Below are 17,596 nucleotides of genomic sequence, written 5' to 3' on the forward strand. Positions count from 1 at the left end.
TTTCCAAAATACATGCAGTTTTTTATTTCCTCGTTCATTCTGTTGATAACTTTATGTGCAGATCTTTTAATCTTTTAATGCAAGTATTTGTTTGACGAAATATAGTCTTAAAACACGAAGTTGGATGTTTATGCTGACATTAAACTAGTTGAACCCAATTACATTTGGTGACCATTCTAAATTCAGCTATCTGGAACATGTGTGAGCTAGTTGTTGGTATGTGACTATGTGTACGTTTTTTTTTTAGGAATCAGATGTTTGGTTGATTTGGTCTGTTATTCTGACAGGGACAGAAATCAGTGTTCAATAATTTGATGATTGCTGTCCCTTTATGTATTGCTGTTTTGTTTTACAATTGAGTATAAAGACCTACAGAAAATGATTGAAAAACTAAAATTATCAAAAAAATAAAATTTATTTGTTCTGTATCCCAAAGTTAGTCCCACTTGTTCCATAACCGTTTGTAAGTCCCACTAAGTAGATGTTTCTTCACAATAGTATAATCACTGTTATAACATTTCTATACACATTGCTATACCCATTCCCCCTCCTACACACAATGCTGCTACACCTTTCCTTTTCCCTGTCCTTTCTAATGCATGAATTAATGTCACAAGAACTCTGGCTCCTGAAGCTCCAATTGGATGTCCTAAAGCAATAGCTCCTCCATTTATATTTACCTAAAACATATTGTCAAATTCCGAATTAAACACAAATAACCTTGAAATAAAATATATGCTATGCGGTAAAAACTATACATAAATTTTTTTTGTCAGATGTGTTCATTTATTTCATGTTTATGTTGAAGTCATTCGTAAGTCCCCTAAGACTCCGGCTATACTTTGACATATATGAAAATAAGGAGATGTGGTATGATTGCCAATGAAAAAAGTAGCCATCATAGTTCAAAAGAAGTGAATGTATTCAATTATAGGCAACCATACTGCTGATCATATGGTATGGTTTTTCAATAATGCAAAAAAAAAAACATATGGTAGGCTATAAAAGGCCAGACATACAAGATATGAAACAATTCAATTAAGAAAACTAATGTCCACTTGCTTATCATTGAAGAGGGATTGTTAACCAATTTTTATTTTCTTTAAATTTTGGATTAGTTTTTATTCACTGTTATTTCAAATTCTCAACTGTAACCCATTTTATTCATACATATTTTACAATACCTTTTTGATATCACAACCTAGTTCTTTAACCACTACATATGACTGGGCAGCAAAAGCTTCATTTAATTCAAACAAGTCAACATCTTCTATTGACCATCCAGCTTTCTCCAACTACAGAAAAAAAAGAATAAAATTGAGAATGGAAATGGGGAATGTGTCAAAGAGACATTAACCCGACCAAATAAAAAACAACAGCAGAAGGTCACCAACAGGTCTTCAATGTAGCGAGAAATTCCCGCACCTGGAGGCGTCCTTCAGCTGGCCCCTTAACAAATATATACTAGTTCAGTGATAATGAACGCCATACTAATTTCCAAATTGTACACAAGAAACTAATATAAAAATAATACAAGACTAACAAAGGCCAGAGGCTCCTGACTTGGGACAGGCGCAAAAATGCGGCGGGGTTAAACATGTTTGTGAGATCTCAACCCTCCCCCTATACCTCTAACCAATGTAGAAAAATAAACGCATAACAATACGCACATTAAAATTCAGTTCAAGAGAAGTCCGAGTCTGATGTCAGAAGATGTAACCAAAGAAAATAAACAAAATGACAATAATACATAAATAACAACAGACTACTAGCAGTTAACTGACATGCCAGCTCCAGACTTCAATTAAACTGACTGAAAGATTATGATTTCATCATATGAACATCAGGCACAATCCTTCCCGTTAGGGGTTTAGTATCATACCATCATAACATATATGAGAAGAACATAACCCGTGTCATGCCAACAACTGTTTTTAGAATAAATGTCTTTAATTCCGACGCAAAGACCTTATCAGTGACTCAATATTAACGCCAAAATATGCAATCTTTAATGACTTGACAACAGTATCGTAATTATATCCCTTCTTAATCAGTCTATTTAAAGGTTTTGTAAGTTTCTGAGGTGAATACTGACACCTTTGTGCTTTATAAAGAATATTTCCATAAAAAATTTGATGTGAAATACCTGAACGTATAAAAAGTCTGCATGTTGAGCTATATTTATGAATGATGTCTTCATACCGATGATAAAATTTAGTAAATGTTTTGACTAGTTTGTGATATCGAAAACCCTGGTGTAATAATTTTTCAGTAATACATAAATTTCTCTCGTTAAAATCTAAAACATTGTTACAAAAAAATATGATGTTCCCTTATCTTTAAAGTCTATAAAATAAGAATATATATTATGACTATTGACACACAAATTTCACTTCACAGTATGTTGAAGTGAGACTTTTGATCTGAAACATCTATTTTGAATATTCAGAGGAGCATTTTCACAATCATTGAAAAACAACAAATAAGCTGTTAAATGACAGCTAAAAGGAGCTTACAGGCTTTTTTGTCCTGCCACATTCTATGATTCTTTTCCAACCCACAAAGGACCAAAACTTCTGAACGCATTGTTCATTTCTTAAAAGGACAATACATTTTCTGAATTTACTATAATGATTTGTTGTCATTTACACCTTTACACACCATGACACCAATATTTCATTCAACATTCAGTATTTTACATTGTGTACTCATAATTGTTAGATAATAAATCATGTGCCCTACTTACTGCTTTTTTACATGCAGATATTGGTCCAGTGCCCATAATTTCTGGATCTACACCAGTTTGTGCCCAAGATGCTATTCTGCATTTTGGAGTTGTGCCTCTCTTTTTGGCTTCATTGGCACTCATTAATAATACTGAAGCTGCCCCATCATTCAAACCTACAATATGTCAGCAAGATTTGTGAATTTTATTTCAGATTGTGTTAAACTGTATTAAAGAATATTATACAAATACGCCCATTACTAATAAATGTACTCATTGCTCTTCCAAAATTATATGGGAGACATGGGATCCAATTAATTCATCACCCCTAACTCATGAACAATTTTATGTTCAGGGAGTCTTGAAGTCAGTTTTACAGCTTCAGACATACTTTATTTTTTATATTTCTCAACAGGATTGAATCACTACAACAAATTTATAAACTCCTGATCTTTTTTTTGTGATGTTATTTCACCTCCCCTACTTGCTATTTGAGAGGCATAAAACATGAAGAAATAAATTTGGAAGATGTATGAAAAATATTTGTATGTACATGTAATTCACTGTCAGCACTTAAGATTATAATAAGGGCAACGAAAATCAAAGGCCAACAAATGTGTTATCTGTCCTATTATTGTTCAAAATCTTGACAAATTTTAATCATATTGACATGATTAAAACTGAGTTTATAAGAAAAGTGTATACCAAGTTTACAGGGCAATAATTGTCTTATCAGGCAAATAACGAAAAAGACCAAATTACCTCCCCTGAAAAATAATAATAATAATAATAATATAATAATAATTCTTTACTTAAAGAGGGTTACAAATAAAATATGCCATGACATGTATATTTGAATGTGAAACAATTTAAGACTTAATATGACATAATGTTGGTTTTTGTTGCAATACCAATGTATTCAACCAACAAATCTAAGAGTAAAGATATTTAATGAAAACTGGAATAAAAAAAACATTTACAAAATCAATTAGAAATAATATAATAAACTTTCATGAAGAGCAGAAATATAAACTATGCTGAACACTCTATTCTAAATATTTCTGATATTGTGGAACACCATTAATATATGATCAATAGATTGATAAACCAACATTTTAGTAGTACACATGGGTTTTTTTTAACCAGAAATTTATTGAATGGAACCAAGACCTAATGCATAATATTACCATCTTCTTTTCCTGAACTGCAACCAAAAATTACCAACATATAAATTCTAATAAAAAATTAATTGTAGAAGAATATAATTGATACCTGAGGCATTCCCAGCAGTTACTGATCCTGATTTGTCAAAGGCTGGTCTCAATTTACTAAAGCCTTCCACAGTGCAACCTTGTCTTGGGAATTCATCTGTTGTAATTTCTTTGGTACCTTATACATCAAAATATACCAACTTTTCATCATTTCCCATAAAATGACTAAAAACAATTTTTCTTTAAATATGACAAAAAGATGATTCTTTCTTCTTTTCACTGTATTTATTTTACTGTATAACATAATTTAATTGAAGGTGAGGATTAAAAGTTTGTGTTTTAAAAAGATATAAAACAAATATACAAAGTGTGATGATGACTGCCCTTTTCTTAAATTTTGACAAAATAAAGTTAAAAGGACAAATATGCTGATGATGACATGATAGATGATTAATACAGCAACACCTAACTAGTCAGACTTGGATGAAAAGCAGATGGAAGTGACAAATTTTGAACTTTCCTACATGTACATACTGACAAAATATCAATCATTTCTGACTTGTAATTGGTAAGTTTATAAACAGCTGTACCATGAGTGCATGATATGCCCTTTATCTTCTGTGGGAAGTTTTATGCAATAATCATAAACAGTTTCTGAGATAAGGCGCAACATGTGAAAAAAAACTTTTTTTTTACAAAAAACTCAATAACTCTAAAAATAAAATTTTGAATAATTACCAAAAAGTATGCAGTTCTTTAGAATACATGTAATATAACTAAGAAGTGTGTAAAGTTTTAAGCTATAGTCATCAGTGGTTTTTCAGATAAGATGCAACATGTGAAAACCTCCCTCTTTATTAACAAAATAAAACCTCAATTACTCTAAAATAAAAATTTTGAATCATCACCAAAAAGTATACAGATCTTTAGATTTATGTAACTAAAAAGTGTGTAAAGTTTAAAGCAATAATCTTAAATCGTTTATGAGATATGGTGTGACATGTGAAAACCCAACCCCCCCTTTTTTTTTTACAAAAACCTCAATAAATCTAAATGAATTTTGGATAAGGGTTCTCAAGTTACGGTGCCACATGAGGACGCTGGACAGACAGAGGGACGCCGGACAGACAGAGGGACGCCAGACAGACAGAGGGACGCTGGACATTTGTGTACCTTAATACATCCCTTTAAAATTTTGACAGGCGTATAAAAACATTACACTACAAGTTGTATCTACTGAAAATGAATACAGTTTATTTGGTTCTCTGTAAATTAATTGATACTATAAAATATCACCTGATAGGCACAATATGAAGCTTTCATGTCCAGTTATGGTAGTGTTAAAACTTGTGTTGATCAGCTAACATTTTACAATATTTAAAATATGATGAAAATCAGAATGTGGTTTTTCTTATTTTATTTGTGTGTTTTTAATAAGAGAAACATACTTTTCTTTGATTTAATTACCAGCAAATTGGAAGAGGAATTGATCAGTTAAGATCAAACTTAGCATTAGTTCAAAATTATTGTTGATGTTGTGTCCATTTACAAATTTTGTTTGTGAAAGGATTCAATACCATAGTCCAGTCTAACTAAGATTTAACCTCAAACTAATTGCAACAGAAAATGTTTTAGTTCTAATCTATAGCATTAAGCCCTTTATATACACAGAAAAAAGTCCAATAAAATATAACTTGAGGAAAACTCAAAATCAGCATTTTTAATTTCCTATGGAAATTGACATTTGAAGGGGAAATAACTCTGCAAAAATGAGTATTTTTTTTTGTCAGTTTTTGGTTGATTTTCTTGAAATTAATGTAAAGTATGATACTTAGTTGGGATTATAAGTTTAAATATGACTAAATTATATAAACCTCTGCTCATGAAATGTGCAAAACTGAATTGTTATGGGAAGTTTTATTTTTTTGCGCATTTTCTAATAAAAAAATTGCAAATTTGTGGCTTAGTACCATTTTGAAAAAAAAGAGTGAAAATTTGGTATTGTTTATATCTGTGTATTATATTTCTTCAGCATATTACTTGTCTAAAGAAACTTTAAACCACAACAAGAAGAATACATGCTTAATCATTTTTTATAAAAGTTGAGAATGTTGAAAAATTCAATAAATGGTCAACTAATAAATTACAAAATCTAGATTATAGCTCAATAAAAGATTGAACACACCTTTAGAGTTGTTTGTAATACTCTTAAAAGGGGTAAAAAAATCAAGAATCAATACATTCTGATGAAAAGAAGCAGTAAAATTATAATTTTGTATCAATTTTTGTTGATATTTCTGCCTTTTTTGCAGAGTTATCTCCCGGTTCAATGCAAATCTCCATAGGAATTTTAAATGGTGATTTTTTTTTAGTCTTCCTCAAGTTAGATTTTACAGGATTTTTTTCTGTGTATATTTGGGGTATAACGCTAAAGATTAAAACTTACAAAACTTCTGTTGCAATTACTTTAAGGTTAGCGTAAAATTTATGTTAGATTGACTAGACTAACAAGGTTATATTTCAGTAGTAACACATAAGTAAGCCATTTGTATCTAGGATCTGTTTTCTAGATATTCCTGGATATAAATAGAATCCAGAATACTGTGGATTCATTTATTTTCGTGGGTACCAATTTTCGTGGTTTGAGGAAAACTTACATATTCGTGGATATTTTATTTCGTGGTTTTGGCAAAGTCTACACTCATACCTTTACAAAATTTGTATTTCGTTGAACATTTGAATTTGTGGTTCTCCTGTACCCATGAAAGCCACGAAAATTGGTATCCAACGAATATTAATGAATCCACAGTACATAAATGAGAACATAAAAAAAATGAATTACCTCCCCTCCCCGAAACAGATATTGGAATTATTTCTTTTGCAAAATATCCTTGTTTTTGAGCTTCTTCACATTTTTGTTGTGAATGACAAGCAAACTTATCTTGTTCTTCTCTGCTTACATTCCATCTCTTGGCCACATTCTCAGCTGAAATAAAAAAAGAAACACTTAGCCGATTTTCAATTCAAACTGTAATGTACTTTCAAATCAAGTTTATTAAACATGTACCTAACTCCATTGTTTGTTGAGAACCACAATTTATTCATAACAAAAAAACTTTCAATAACAAGTCTATAGCTGACCTTTTAATTATATATAATTTCTGATTTGTAGTTTCTAAGAAAAATACAACAAAATTTCATACATGTGTTATATATCAGTATGTATATGGTCAGATTATGTTTCTGTATGTGAGAGAGAGTTGTTCCCCTTTTGTCAGTACTTTGTATCTATGTTTGTGACGTCATCTTTGTCTGATTAAAATGTAGAAATGGAAGCTGATGTTGTTTTATGTGTCCGTATATAATCGCCCCCATCCATGCTACCAGAGCTATTCCCCTAGTCTGTAATATGGTGGAGTGACCTAAACGATCAATTGATAATGATATATACATATTTTGGATTTAATTTTTCATTGGATTTTGGATATTTTTACATATAAAGTTGACCGAATGTTCCTGATGGATCCTGCCATGCCGCCATGATGCTGAAAACTTTTCATTGTTTTCTAAAAAAATTATACCTGCACTTTTAATATAATACCAACATTTAAATTGATTTAGAAGAAGAACAGACCATGTCTCGTCTCGTGTACGTACTGTCTTTGTGAATTATTTATGAATGTCTACATGTATTCCGTTTTCAACCAGAAAGCACGTGAGATTTATCTCATTGCATCATCATGATCATACATTTTATTTCTGTAACATTTGGAACCTGTTTATATATATGCTGTTTTGATTTTACATATGTCAACTTGTATCGGTGATAACTGTATCGCCATGCATACGAAACTTCCAATTTCACCAAAAGAGCTATTTTAACTGTTATTGATGTGACCCAGTTTATCCGTTGGACTACACGTGTGATGTGTATTGCGTAATTTTGATTGTATTGCTGTTGTGTTTCATTCCGTCGTAACCTTTATTTGACTCCGTCTTTTATAACGTATTATATTAACTGTACTGTTTGGTGATAACTGTATCGCCATGGTTTTGCAGATTTCCGAGAAGATCTATTTTAAAGAAAAGCTGATGAATTTATTTTGTATGAGAACACTTTATCTTTAACTATGTTGATTTTATGAATCCAGATACTTTTCATGTTAATTTTGATCTACGTTATTTGTTTACTTCGAATTTAAGCTAATGTGAACGTGTTTATCATTTAGCGGTGTGATATTTATCATAAATAAAACCTTATTAAATTTAAGAGTTTAAGGTCTCTGATGATATTATCAAATGTGTATTCAGCTTTTTATAATGATATCAGCTGGTCTAGTAGGAAATGCCATTAATATGTGTGTATCACTGTAATTGTTTGTGTGAGAGTAATGCGTGCATAAGGTCATCCGAGGGAGGAGTCCGAGATGCCAGACTTTTGGTTTTGCAGCGTTGATACGTTTGTTTTAAAAATGGTTACTAGAGTGTCGAGAGATTAACTTTATTCATGTAAACTTTCAATTTTGGAAATTATTATATATCGTATTTTTATATATATTACATAAACATATTGACCATTGTAAAACTTTAGTAAATTTTTGTTTTGGGGGGCGGGATGTTATATATCAGTATGTATGGTCAGATTATGTTTCTGTATGTGAGAGAGAGTTGTTCCCCTTTTGTCAGTACTTTGTATCTATGTTTGTGACGTCATCTTTGTCTGATTAAAATGTAGAAATGGAAGCTGATGTTGTTTTATGTGTCCGTATATAATCGCCTCCATCCATGCTACCAGAGCTATTCCCCTAGTCTGTAATACATGGCCATAATGAGTTTAATATGAGTACTTAAGTATTTTATAAAGAGAGTTGATGATGAATCTGAAAAGTATAACATTGTATATCATTTTCTCTTGAAGCTTGTTAACACATTTCATGAAGCTATGATTTGTAGTTTCAAAGAATGGCAGCAGGTGTATACATTTTGTACTAGTAATTACCAGTGATTCCCATATGGTAGTTATGGAAAGCATCAGTTAAGCCATCTTTCAACATACTATCCACAAAAGATACATCTCCAAACTTGGTACCAGATCTCATGTTACAACAATGGGGAGCCTACAATTTGACAAGTAAAAAGAACAAAAATCTTTCATCATTAAATTATACTATAAGAAACAATATTCTGTGAATTTTTCATAAATGTTTACCTCAACAACTTCCCTGGGAGTAAATTCATGGCTATAAATAAAACAAGCCAATGAGCCCTGGACAGATGGAAATCTGTCGGAACCAATCATTTCATAAATTAGTAAGACGGTAAAGCATTGAATCAATTCAGAAATAAATATTTAACTAAATTTGATGTTATTTCCGTGCTCTGTTTTATCAGGGAGACTGAAATAATAAATGATATACCAATAAAATTTTGTCTTCTCACTGTTGAACTTGTCATGCCCAAAAATGACTGTCCCTGTTCTTGCCTAAAATAATCATTCAAAAAATATCTTAAAATAAACTATTTTTTTAATGCATTGTGTGCAACATGGAAAACAAATATTACTATAAATATAAACTATATATATTATTTTGATATGAGTATGTAATTTTATTTTAATTGTCATGTGAAGGCATTTAAAAAAACTATTATACCTAAAGAGTTTTGGTCATTGTTGATGGACATACCCTCACCTATAGTCACATAATTTGGACTCTGCTGGAAACTTGTTACAAATACAATTATACCACAACATCTTTATTTAAAAAAAGAAGAAATTAGTTGAAAAGTTTATACCATGCTCATATTTTCCTGGCCCCCTGCAACTACAATATCAGCATCTCCATTCTTTATAGCCTGGTATCCTAATACAACAGCTCGTAAGCCAGATCCACATAACATGTTTACTCCACATGCTGGTATTGAAACTGGTAATCCAGCCTTTACACTGGCCTGTCTAGCAGGATTTTGTCCTTGAACTGGATAAAATAATATTTTCTAAATTTAACTTTTGCCAATCAAGACAAATAAGTCAACATAATCAAAGTTTGATTATATAAAAAGAGCCTTGAATTTTAATGTTTGCCCATATATACAAAAGATATAAATAACATATTTACATAAACAGTAAATATTAATTCATCAGGCAAGGCAAATTAGTTCAATTTTAAAAAGTGTCATTAATCAATTCTTGTTCAATTTGAGATAAAGAATTAGTATTAACAATTCCCCGAATATTTTCTTCTTCCTTCAAAAATAAACCTGATGAACAGTTCACAGAGGCGGATGTAGGGGGGGGGGGGGGGGGGGCAGGGGTCCGCCCCCCCCCTTTTTGGGAAAAAATTTGGTTGCTTATATAGGGAATCTTAGCTCTGTCAGTGGGCCCCCACTTATGAAAAATTCTGGATCCGCCACTGGTTCATGCTGATATGTGCACAATTATAATATTACATAATACACATCATATGAAATAAATAAATGTAGTTATTCACATTTTGAGTTTGAAAAACTGTATATCAGTTATGTAACCATAACCTCTCTGCTATTGACAGTAAATGTAAGTTGGTGTTCTGAATTAATTTTTTTATGGCTGTAATTGTTTTTCTTACTTTCTCACAGTTCTTTTTAACAAAGCCTCAGGTAAATGTATATCCTCAACTTATAAATTTGTGATATTAACATTGGTTAACTGGTATTTACTAATATTCTAGAAGTTGAATTATAAATATTTGTGTAAAAAAATATATAAAAAAAAAATGACTGTCACATGCTTTTTGCTCTTTAAAATTAACTGTTTCATATTGTGAACTCAACATTTATATTTGTGGGTGCCAATTTCTTTGATTATAATGAAAAATTGAACTTTCCTGTGTATTTGATTTTTAGTTTTGCAAAAGTCTGCATACAAGGAAATTTGCAATTTGATGAACAAAGCTGCAGTACACCCATACCCACTAAATCCAGAAAAATGGGTTCCAAGGAACTAAAATGAATCCACAGTAATCTTAATCTAATGATAACAATACCAGCAGTATAAACTTGTCCTAAAATAACTTCAGACACATCATCTGGTAGTACTTTGGCCCTGGTAAGTACATCCTTAATACAACTTGCTCCTAGTTCATGTGCTGGTACATTGGAAAAAGCACCAAGAAAACTACCTGTAAAATGTATAGCACTTGGTGATACTTTACTCAAGAATGGACACAAAGAAAGTAAGCAATAAAGTGATTCAGAGATAGATTTATAAAACTTTTTCAAAACATTTGAATTTCATGTCACATTGCAATACTTTAATGTTGTAATTTTTCATTTATTAATACTGTTTAAACTAATAGTAATTTAGTAAATTTTATTCGTATTTCTGAATATACAATTTAAATCTGAATAAAGACAAGCCTGTGCACCTCAAGAATTTTTACAGTATTGCTGAACCCAATTAAACAAAATTTAAATGCATTTATAGTTTCAGAATATCAAATGCTTCATTAAATTTTGCTATGCATTTATTATATTTCCAGTAGAAATTACCAACATTATATTTCTCAACTTTAACTTTAACTAAAATAAAAAAAGGTTTGGAAACATGTTTGAAATTGGAAGTGCCCCTAGTACTGTACATAAAATATTGTTGTTCCCAATGAAATATTGTCTGTCGGACAAAATATCCATATGAAACATTGTCCACTGTCCAGGACAATATTTCATTTATGAAATAGTCATTTTAGTGTCCTTGACCATGAAATTTTGTCACCTTCTTCTGGACAATACCGTATAGCGGGTTATTTTCGCGGGGTGTAAATTTTCGCGGATAGAACAAAATCGCCAAAATAAATTCCGCCAATTTAAAAGTGTACATGCAAAGGTAATGTTAAAAATTTTGAATCCGCCAAAATAATAACCGCAAAATTTTTCGTATACCTTATTCAATAAAAATCGCGAAATTTTACACCCGCGAAAATAACCCACTATACAGTAATTCATTATGAAACTCTGTTCATGACAATACTTCACTATGAAATACTGGCTTTGAAAATATTTTTTAATCAAATAATTACTCAATTAGAAAAAGTAGGCAAGCATCATGAGCATGCACATTTTTAGATTTATAACTGAAATTGTTTTGTATAGTAAGAAATTTATATTATTACTAATAGTGAGTTTCAAATTTACATAGATACATTACAAATGGTTAATTATAGATTAAAGAATTGTCTAACGTATGTTTCATTTCATTACATTATACTGTACAAATATAAATTATATTTATATAATTATGTCCAGCTGAAGGACGCCTCTGGGTGTGGGAATTTCTTGTTACATTGAAGAGCTGTTGGTGACCTTCTGCTGTTGTTTTTTCTATGGTCGGGTTGTTGTCTCTTTGATACATTCTCCATTTCCATTCTCAATTTTATGTACTGACAATCGTTTATTTTGTAAATATATATACACAGGCACATGTTGAAGGAGAAAAATCCTATATACCTTTTCTAACATGAACATATGTTGATAACCTCCACTTCTTTAGACAAAATTCCATGACAATCTGTCTACATGAAATATTGTCTCAATACTCACAAAATATATTCAAAATATAACCTCCCTTTAACATAGTATTCATCTGTGAAATATTGTCTATATACAGAAAGAATTTTACTTTGAAAGTTTGTCCTTCTCTGAATATTTTTTCCATAGATGGGGACAATATTTCATGATACATAGTTATGAAATATTGTCTTGTGGTACAATATTTGGGTACACGACAACTCGTACTTTCGGCAAGTCGTACTCAACCAACTCGTACCCTATTTTTACCAACTCGTAACCATGTTTTATTTAATTGATATAATTTATCTAGTTTATATGCATAGTTATTGTAACTTTCTTTCGTATATCATTATATAGCAAAATACAAATGAAAAAACAACTTTCAATGTTAATAATATGCAATCATAATTGTTTTAAATAAGCTTAACACATGGCAAGAGTAAAATCTCTTTGTTCTTACTGTGGTATAATCTGGATAATGCACAGCTAAGGTGTGCATTAACTACCTCAGATAACTGCACAGTTCAAATCTATTTTTACCTTTAGGAGCGGTTCTTGGATTTTGAAAGGGGCGTTATTCTATCAAATTAAAAAAAAATCCCCGAGTGTAGCGAGACTAAAGACAATATTGACGTTTTGAAGCTAAAACACGATACTTTGTCAAATCCAAGGGTTAACGACCTGTTCGCCCCCACCCCCGAGTCTGCCATCTGCCTTGAAATTACGACAAAGATAAACTTCGTGCAAACATCGTAGTTTCAAAATAGGAAAAAGAAATGTTTCTCATTCCTTCAATTTTTTTTTATCTTAAAGCTGGGACATTAACTATTTTATTATATTTTGTGTACAACGTAAATCTATATCAGTGTTTTAAAGTAAAAAAGAAAGTTAAAACAATTTTTGTTAATTTCTGCCCAAAAAGAATTGTATCTAAGAATATCCGAATATAAATAAATCAATCTGATTTAGATTAGTTTCAGACTCAATGGAATTTATAACGACTTTTTGAATATCCGAATATAAAGGAACTATTTTTGGATCGAATTTAATGAGGACCATATTTCAGTTTGTTTTAAAACAGGGGGATTAGCTGGAGATCAATCAGACTTCATTTAGACTGACGTGTCTTAAAAAGCAATACAGAAGATAAAAAGAGATTGGGGGGGGGGGGGGGGGACGGGGTTGCGGGGAGTAAAAGGTTTTGAAAGAGAAACGTATTTTCTGTTTATTATACATTTTAAATTTAGGTAATATAATATCTTCCTCGTTTCTTTTTCTCTCTAAGCATATCATTGAGAAATTCAAAAGCAATTATTCTGATTTAAACTCAATAACCCTTGCAGTTATGTTTTTTTTTATTCATACACCGAAAGTACACAGTTTGTGAAAGTCTTAATCGTCACCAATTAAATGAAAATGGGGAATAAATTTAACGGAAATATTTTAATCAACAAAACATTTTTTTTTATCATATACCCAAGCGCCTGTGGAAACGATAAAAAAAATATACCATTAAATCCCAATTTTAGAATGAGTCTAAATATGAAAAAAATTATAAATTTTAAACTTACCAAAGTCGTATTTTCGCCTTACTTTACCCTACAAGAAATTTTCCTAGGATCCGTGGATTGCGGAATGACGTCAACATTTCTAAAACGTTCACGTAAATTGATTGCGTCATGTGTTAAAACAGTTATCGGCCAATCAAATCGGTATATGGAATTTAATCTGCACAGCACGAGATGACCCAATAACCCGAACTCCTACGTCGTTCGGGTTATTGTGTCATCTCGTGCTGTGCAGATTAAATCCCATATACCGACTTGCTTGGTCAATAACTATAACTTATAGTAGTCTCAGGAATAATAGATCATTTTGAAGTAAAATGTCGCCATTTAAAAAAAACAAATTAAAACATGAAATTATATTAGCTTAATCTTCTAAACTCGACTTAAATCTTGCACAATAAAAATATCAAAATCCCTAGTGAAATATTTCAAATATAACAAAATCACTGGTTTTACAAAATCTTTAACAAAATGTCCAAAAAGTATCAAAATCAATTTTTGTCCATTTTTCCACTGTGACACAGCTATATTACCTAAATTTAAAATGTATAATAAACAGAAAATACGTTTCTCTTTCAAAACCTTTTACTCCCCGCAACAGGGGTTGCGGGGAGTAAAAGGTTTTGAAAGAGAAACGTATTTTCTGTTTAGGGGTTGCGGGGAGTAAAAGGTTTTGAAAGAGAAACGTATTTTCTGTTTATTATACATTTTAAATTTAGGTAATATAATATCTTCCTCGTTTCTTTTTCTCTCTAAGCATATCATTGAGAAATTCAAAAGCAATTATTCTGATTTAAACTCAATAACCCTTGCAGTTATGTTTTTTTTTATTCATACACCGAAAGTACACAGTTTGTGAAAGTCTTAATCGTCACCAATTAAATGAAAATGGGGAATAAATTTAACGGAAATATTTTAATCAACAAAACATTTTTTTTTATCATATACCCAAGCGCCTGTGGAAACGATAAAAAAAATATACCATTAAATCCCAATTTTAGAATGAGTCTAAATATGAAAAAAATTATAAATTTTAAACTTACCAAAGTCGTATTTTCGCCTTAATTTACCCTACAAGAAATTTTCCTAGGATCCGTGGATTGCGGAATGACGTCAACATTTCTAAAACGTTCACGTAAATTGATTGCGTCATGTGTTAAAACAGTTATCGGCCAATCAAATCGGTATATGGAATTTAATCTGCACAGCACGAGATGACCCAATAACCCGAACTCCTACGTCGTTCGGGTTATTGTGTCATCTCGTGCTGTGCAGATTAAATCCCATATACCGACTTGCTTGGTCAATAACTATAACTTATACAATGCTAATCGTTATAATCATTACTAGTATTCCTTAGAATCGATTGTTTTAAATTGTTTGGACGGCAATTTATTTGATATGCACATTAAAATAATGATGACTACACAATATGCTAATCAGTGGTCATTAGTGGATAACATACCTACAAAAATAGAATGGATTTGTTAAAAGTAGAATAAACAGAGAGAAGTAAATGAAAACAAAAAATCGGTATAAGTGCAGCACTATGAACATCAAAGACCGTTGTCTTGAGTTATACTTAAAAAATTGGAACTGGAGGGCCACTATTCACTGGAATCTGAGAGTGTGTTGGTCTATCAATAAGGCTATCTCTAAATTCCCTTCCTTGAGTATTTGAAATATTTGGTTGCGTTTGTAAAGTTCTCCGTTAACATATAATCGATCTCTTACTAGAATTGCTTTTTTTATTGTCCTTTTTGGTCTGTTTTAATATAGGATAAAGTTCTTTGCGTTTTAATTCTATTTCTTTGGGAAATTGTTCCTTTATCCCATAGTCGGTACCTTTCAATCTGTACGCGCATTTTAGGACATACTCAAGATCTCGTCTGGATGTGAAGCGAGCTACTATAGGTCTAATACCGTTTCGGTCTTTTTTCCCGAATCGATGGACATTTCCAAATGATATAGTGTTGTATATGCCAAGCTCTTTATTAATGAAATCTCGAATTTTTATTTCCGTATCCTCATCAATAATGTTTAAATATACGTGATGTCAAGTGCCTTTGCATAGAATTGTTAGTAAAATTGAATGATGAAATAAAATTATCTATCATAATTATAAAAAATTAAACCAATACATTTTAATTCTTATAGGCATTTCTAAAGAGTTGTATAATCAGCTAGTACAACAGGAAGAAGAGATAAATATTTACTACTAACACGAAAAAACTAAGACATGTTCAACGCAATGTTCACTAAAAAATATCCTTTTTATATTCTATGGATCTACCTCAGGGTGCACTGGGATACTTCAGGGAGTTAAAATATCCATATCTACGGATATAAACGTAGAAAACTTATATTATAATGCTAAAAAAAATATAGGGTACAGCTTAGTAAAAGTACGAGTTGGTAGAAGTACGAGTTGCCGAAAGTACGAGTTGGCTGAGTACGAGTTGCCGAAAGTACGAGTTGACATGTATCCCAATATTTGATAGGACAATATTTTGCTTTACAGTACCTTGCAGGTGCTGAACTGTTTGGATTGACATGGACAAAAGAGATCAATAAACATCAACAAAAAGTGATTTACACTGTGCTGAGACTACTATAACACAGAGATTGGTCACTACCGATTTATCGTGTAGTGTGAGTCTCCACCTTTTTAGCTACGTTAATATAAAGCTACGTTAATATAACGTAGTTTCGTATTTATCAGTAGCAGACGACAAATTTCATCACCTAATCACCGAGACTACTAATTGTCTATTTCAGTATCGGATATAATTAAAACGACTGGGTCAATGAGAAATTCGATCATCACTTATAGTTCAGATGAACAATCTGTTTCCCTGATATTTAAGTACAAGCCTTGGTTATAATCCTTTGTACTCATGTAAAATTTGTAATTTTACGAAATACCGTTTTTTTGTGATCGTGACATTTCCGATTCATAATTAAGAATCACACGTGACAAGTTCGAGTGACAAGGTGAATAAACAACATGAGGTCTGATAACGAATGAAAGGTTCATTTATATTGTTAGTTTAAGAAATTCAGACTTATATTTGGATCTGTTAATAAAATAAAAGCAGTCTTTTAAAAGCAGGGGGAGGGTTGGGATCCTGCTATAAACATGTTTAACCCAGCCACATTATTTAAAATGCTGAAATGGAGGGGTCACTATGAAAACTTTTAAAATATAGAAAAATAAAGGTTGGCAGGTAGAACTTACATAAATGAAGAGATTAATGAAAAATGAAGAGATGGATGCCCTATTTATAAAATTCCAATGTCCCCAGTCGGCTCCAGAAGCGATGAAGCAGCGCATCTATTTTGGGTAGGCAAATATCCACTTTTTGATATTGGAGAGCTCTGACGTCCTACGGCCCCAGCTTGTCTTGCAAAACAGCAGTCGGACGTCGGAGTAATCTCGGAGTAATTAATTATGTATGTGTCTGTCCTAGCTAAGTCAGGAGCCTGTAATTTAGTGGTTGTAGTTTGTTTATGTGTTACACATTTGTTTTTCGTTCATTTTTTTTTAC

The 17,596-nt window shown here is 31.4% G+C and overlaps 1 protein-coding gene across 1 annotated transcript in view; it reads right to left on the reverse strand.

The window, feature by feature from the left end:
• Window positions 1-426: 426 nt before the first annotated feature.
• The window catches only part of LOC134687461 (acetyl-CoA acetyltransferase-like), a 36,128-nt gene continuing 18,958 nt past the window's right edge, over window positions 427-17,596 (reverse strand). The window contains exons 2-9 of the mRNA XM_063547781.1: window positions 10,959-11,093; window positions 9,730-9,911; window positions 8,936-9,053; window positions 6,779-6,922; window positions 3,998-4,114; window positions 2,747-2,901; window positions 1,185-1,295; window positions 427-680 (exon numbers count right to left, since the gene is read on the reverse strand). Coding sequence (XP_063403851.1) covers window positions 510-680; window positions 1,185-1,295; window positions 2,747-2,901; window positions 3,998-4,114; window positions 6,779-6,922; window positions 8,936-9,053; window positions 9,730-9,911; window positions 10,959-11,093 — 1,133 coding nt within the window. The 3' untranslated portion in view covers window positions 427-509. The remainder of the gene's footprint in view (window positions 681-1,184; window positions 1,296-2,746; window positions 2,902-3,997; window positions 4,115-6,778; window positions 6,923-8,935; window positions 9,054-9,729; window positions 9,912-10,958; window positions 11,094-17,596) is intronic.

Source organism: Mytilus trossulus, chromosome 10 (assembly GCF_036588685.1).
Source record: "Mytilus trossulus isolate FHL-02 chromosome 10, PNRI_Mtr1.1.1.hap1, whole genome shotgun sequence".
NCBI classification, from domain to species: domain Eukaryota; kingdom Metazoa; phylum Mollusca; class Bivalvia; order Mytilida; family Mytilidae; genus Mytilus; species Mytilus trossulus.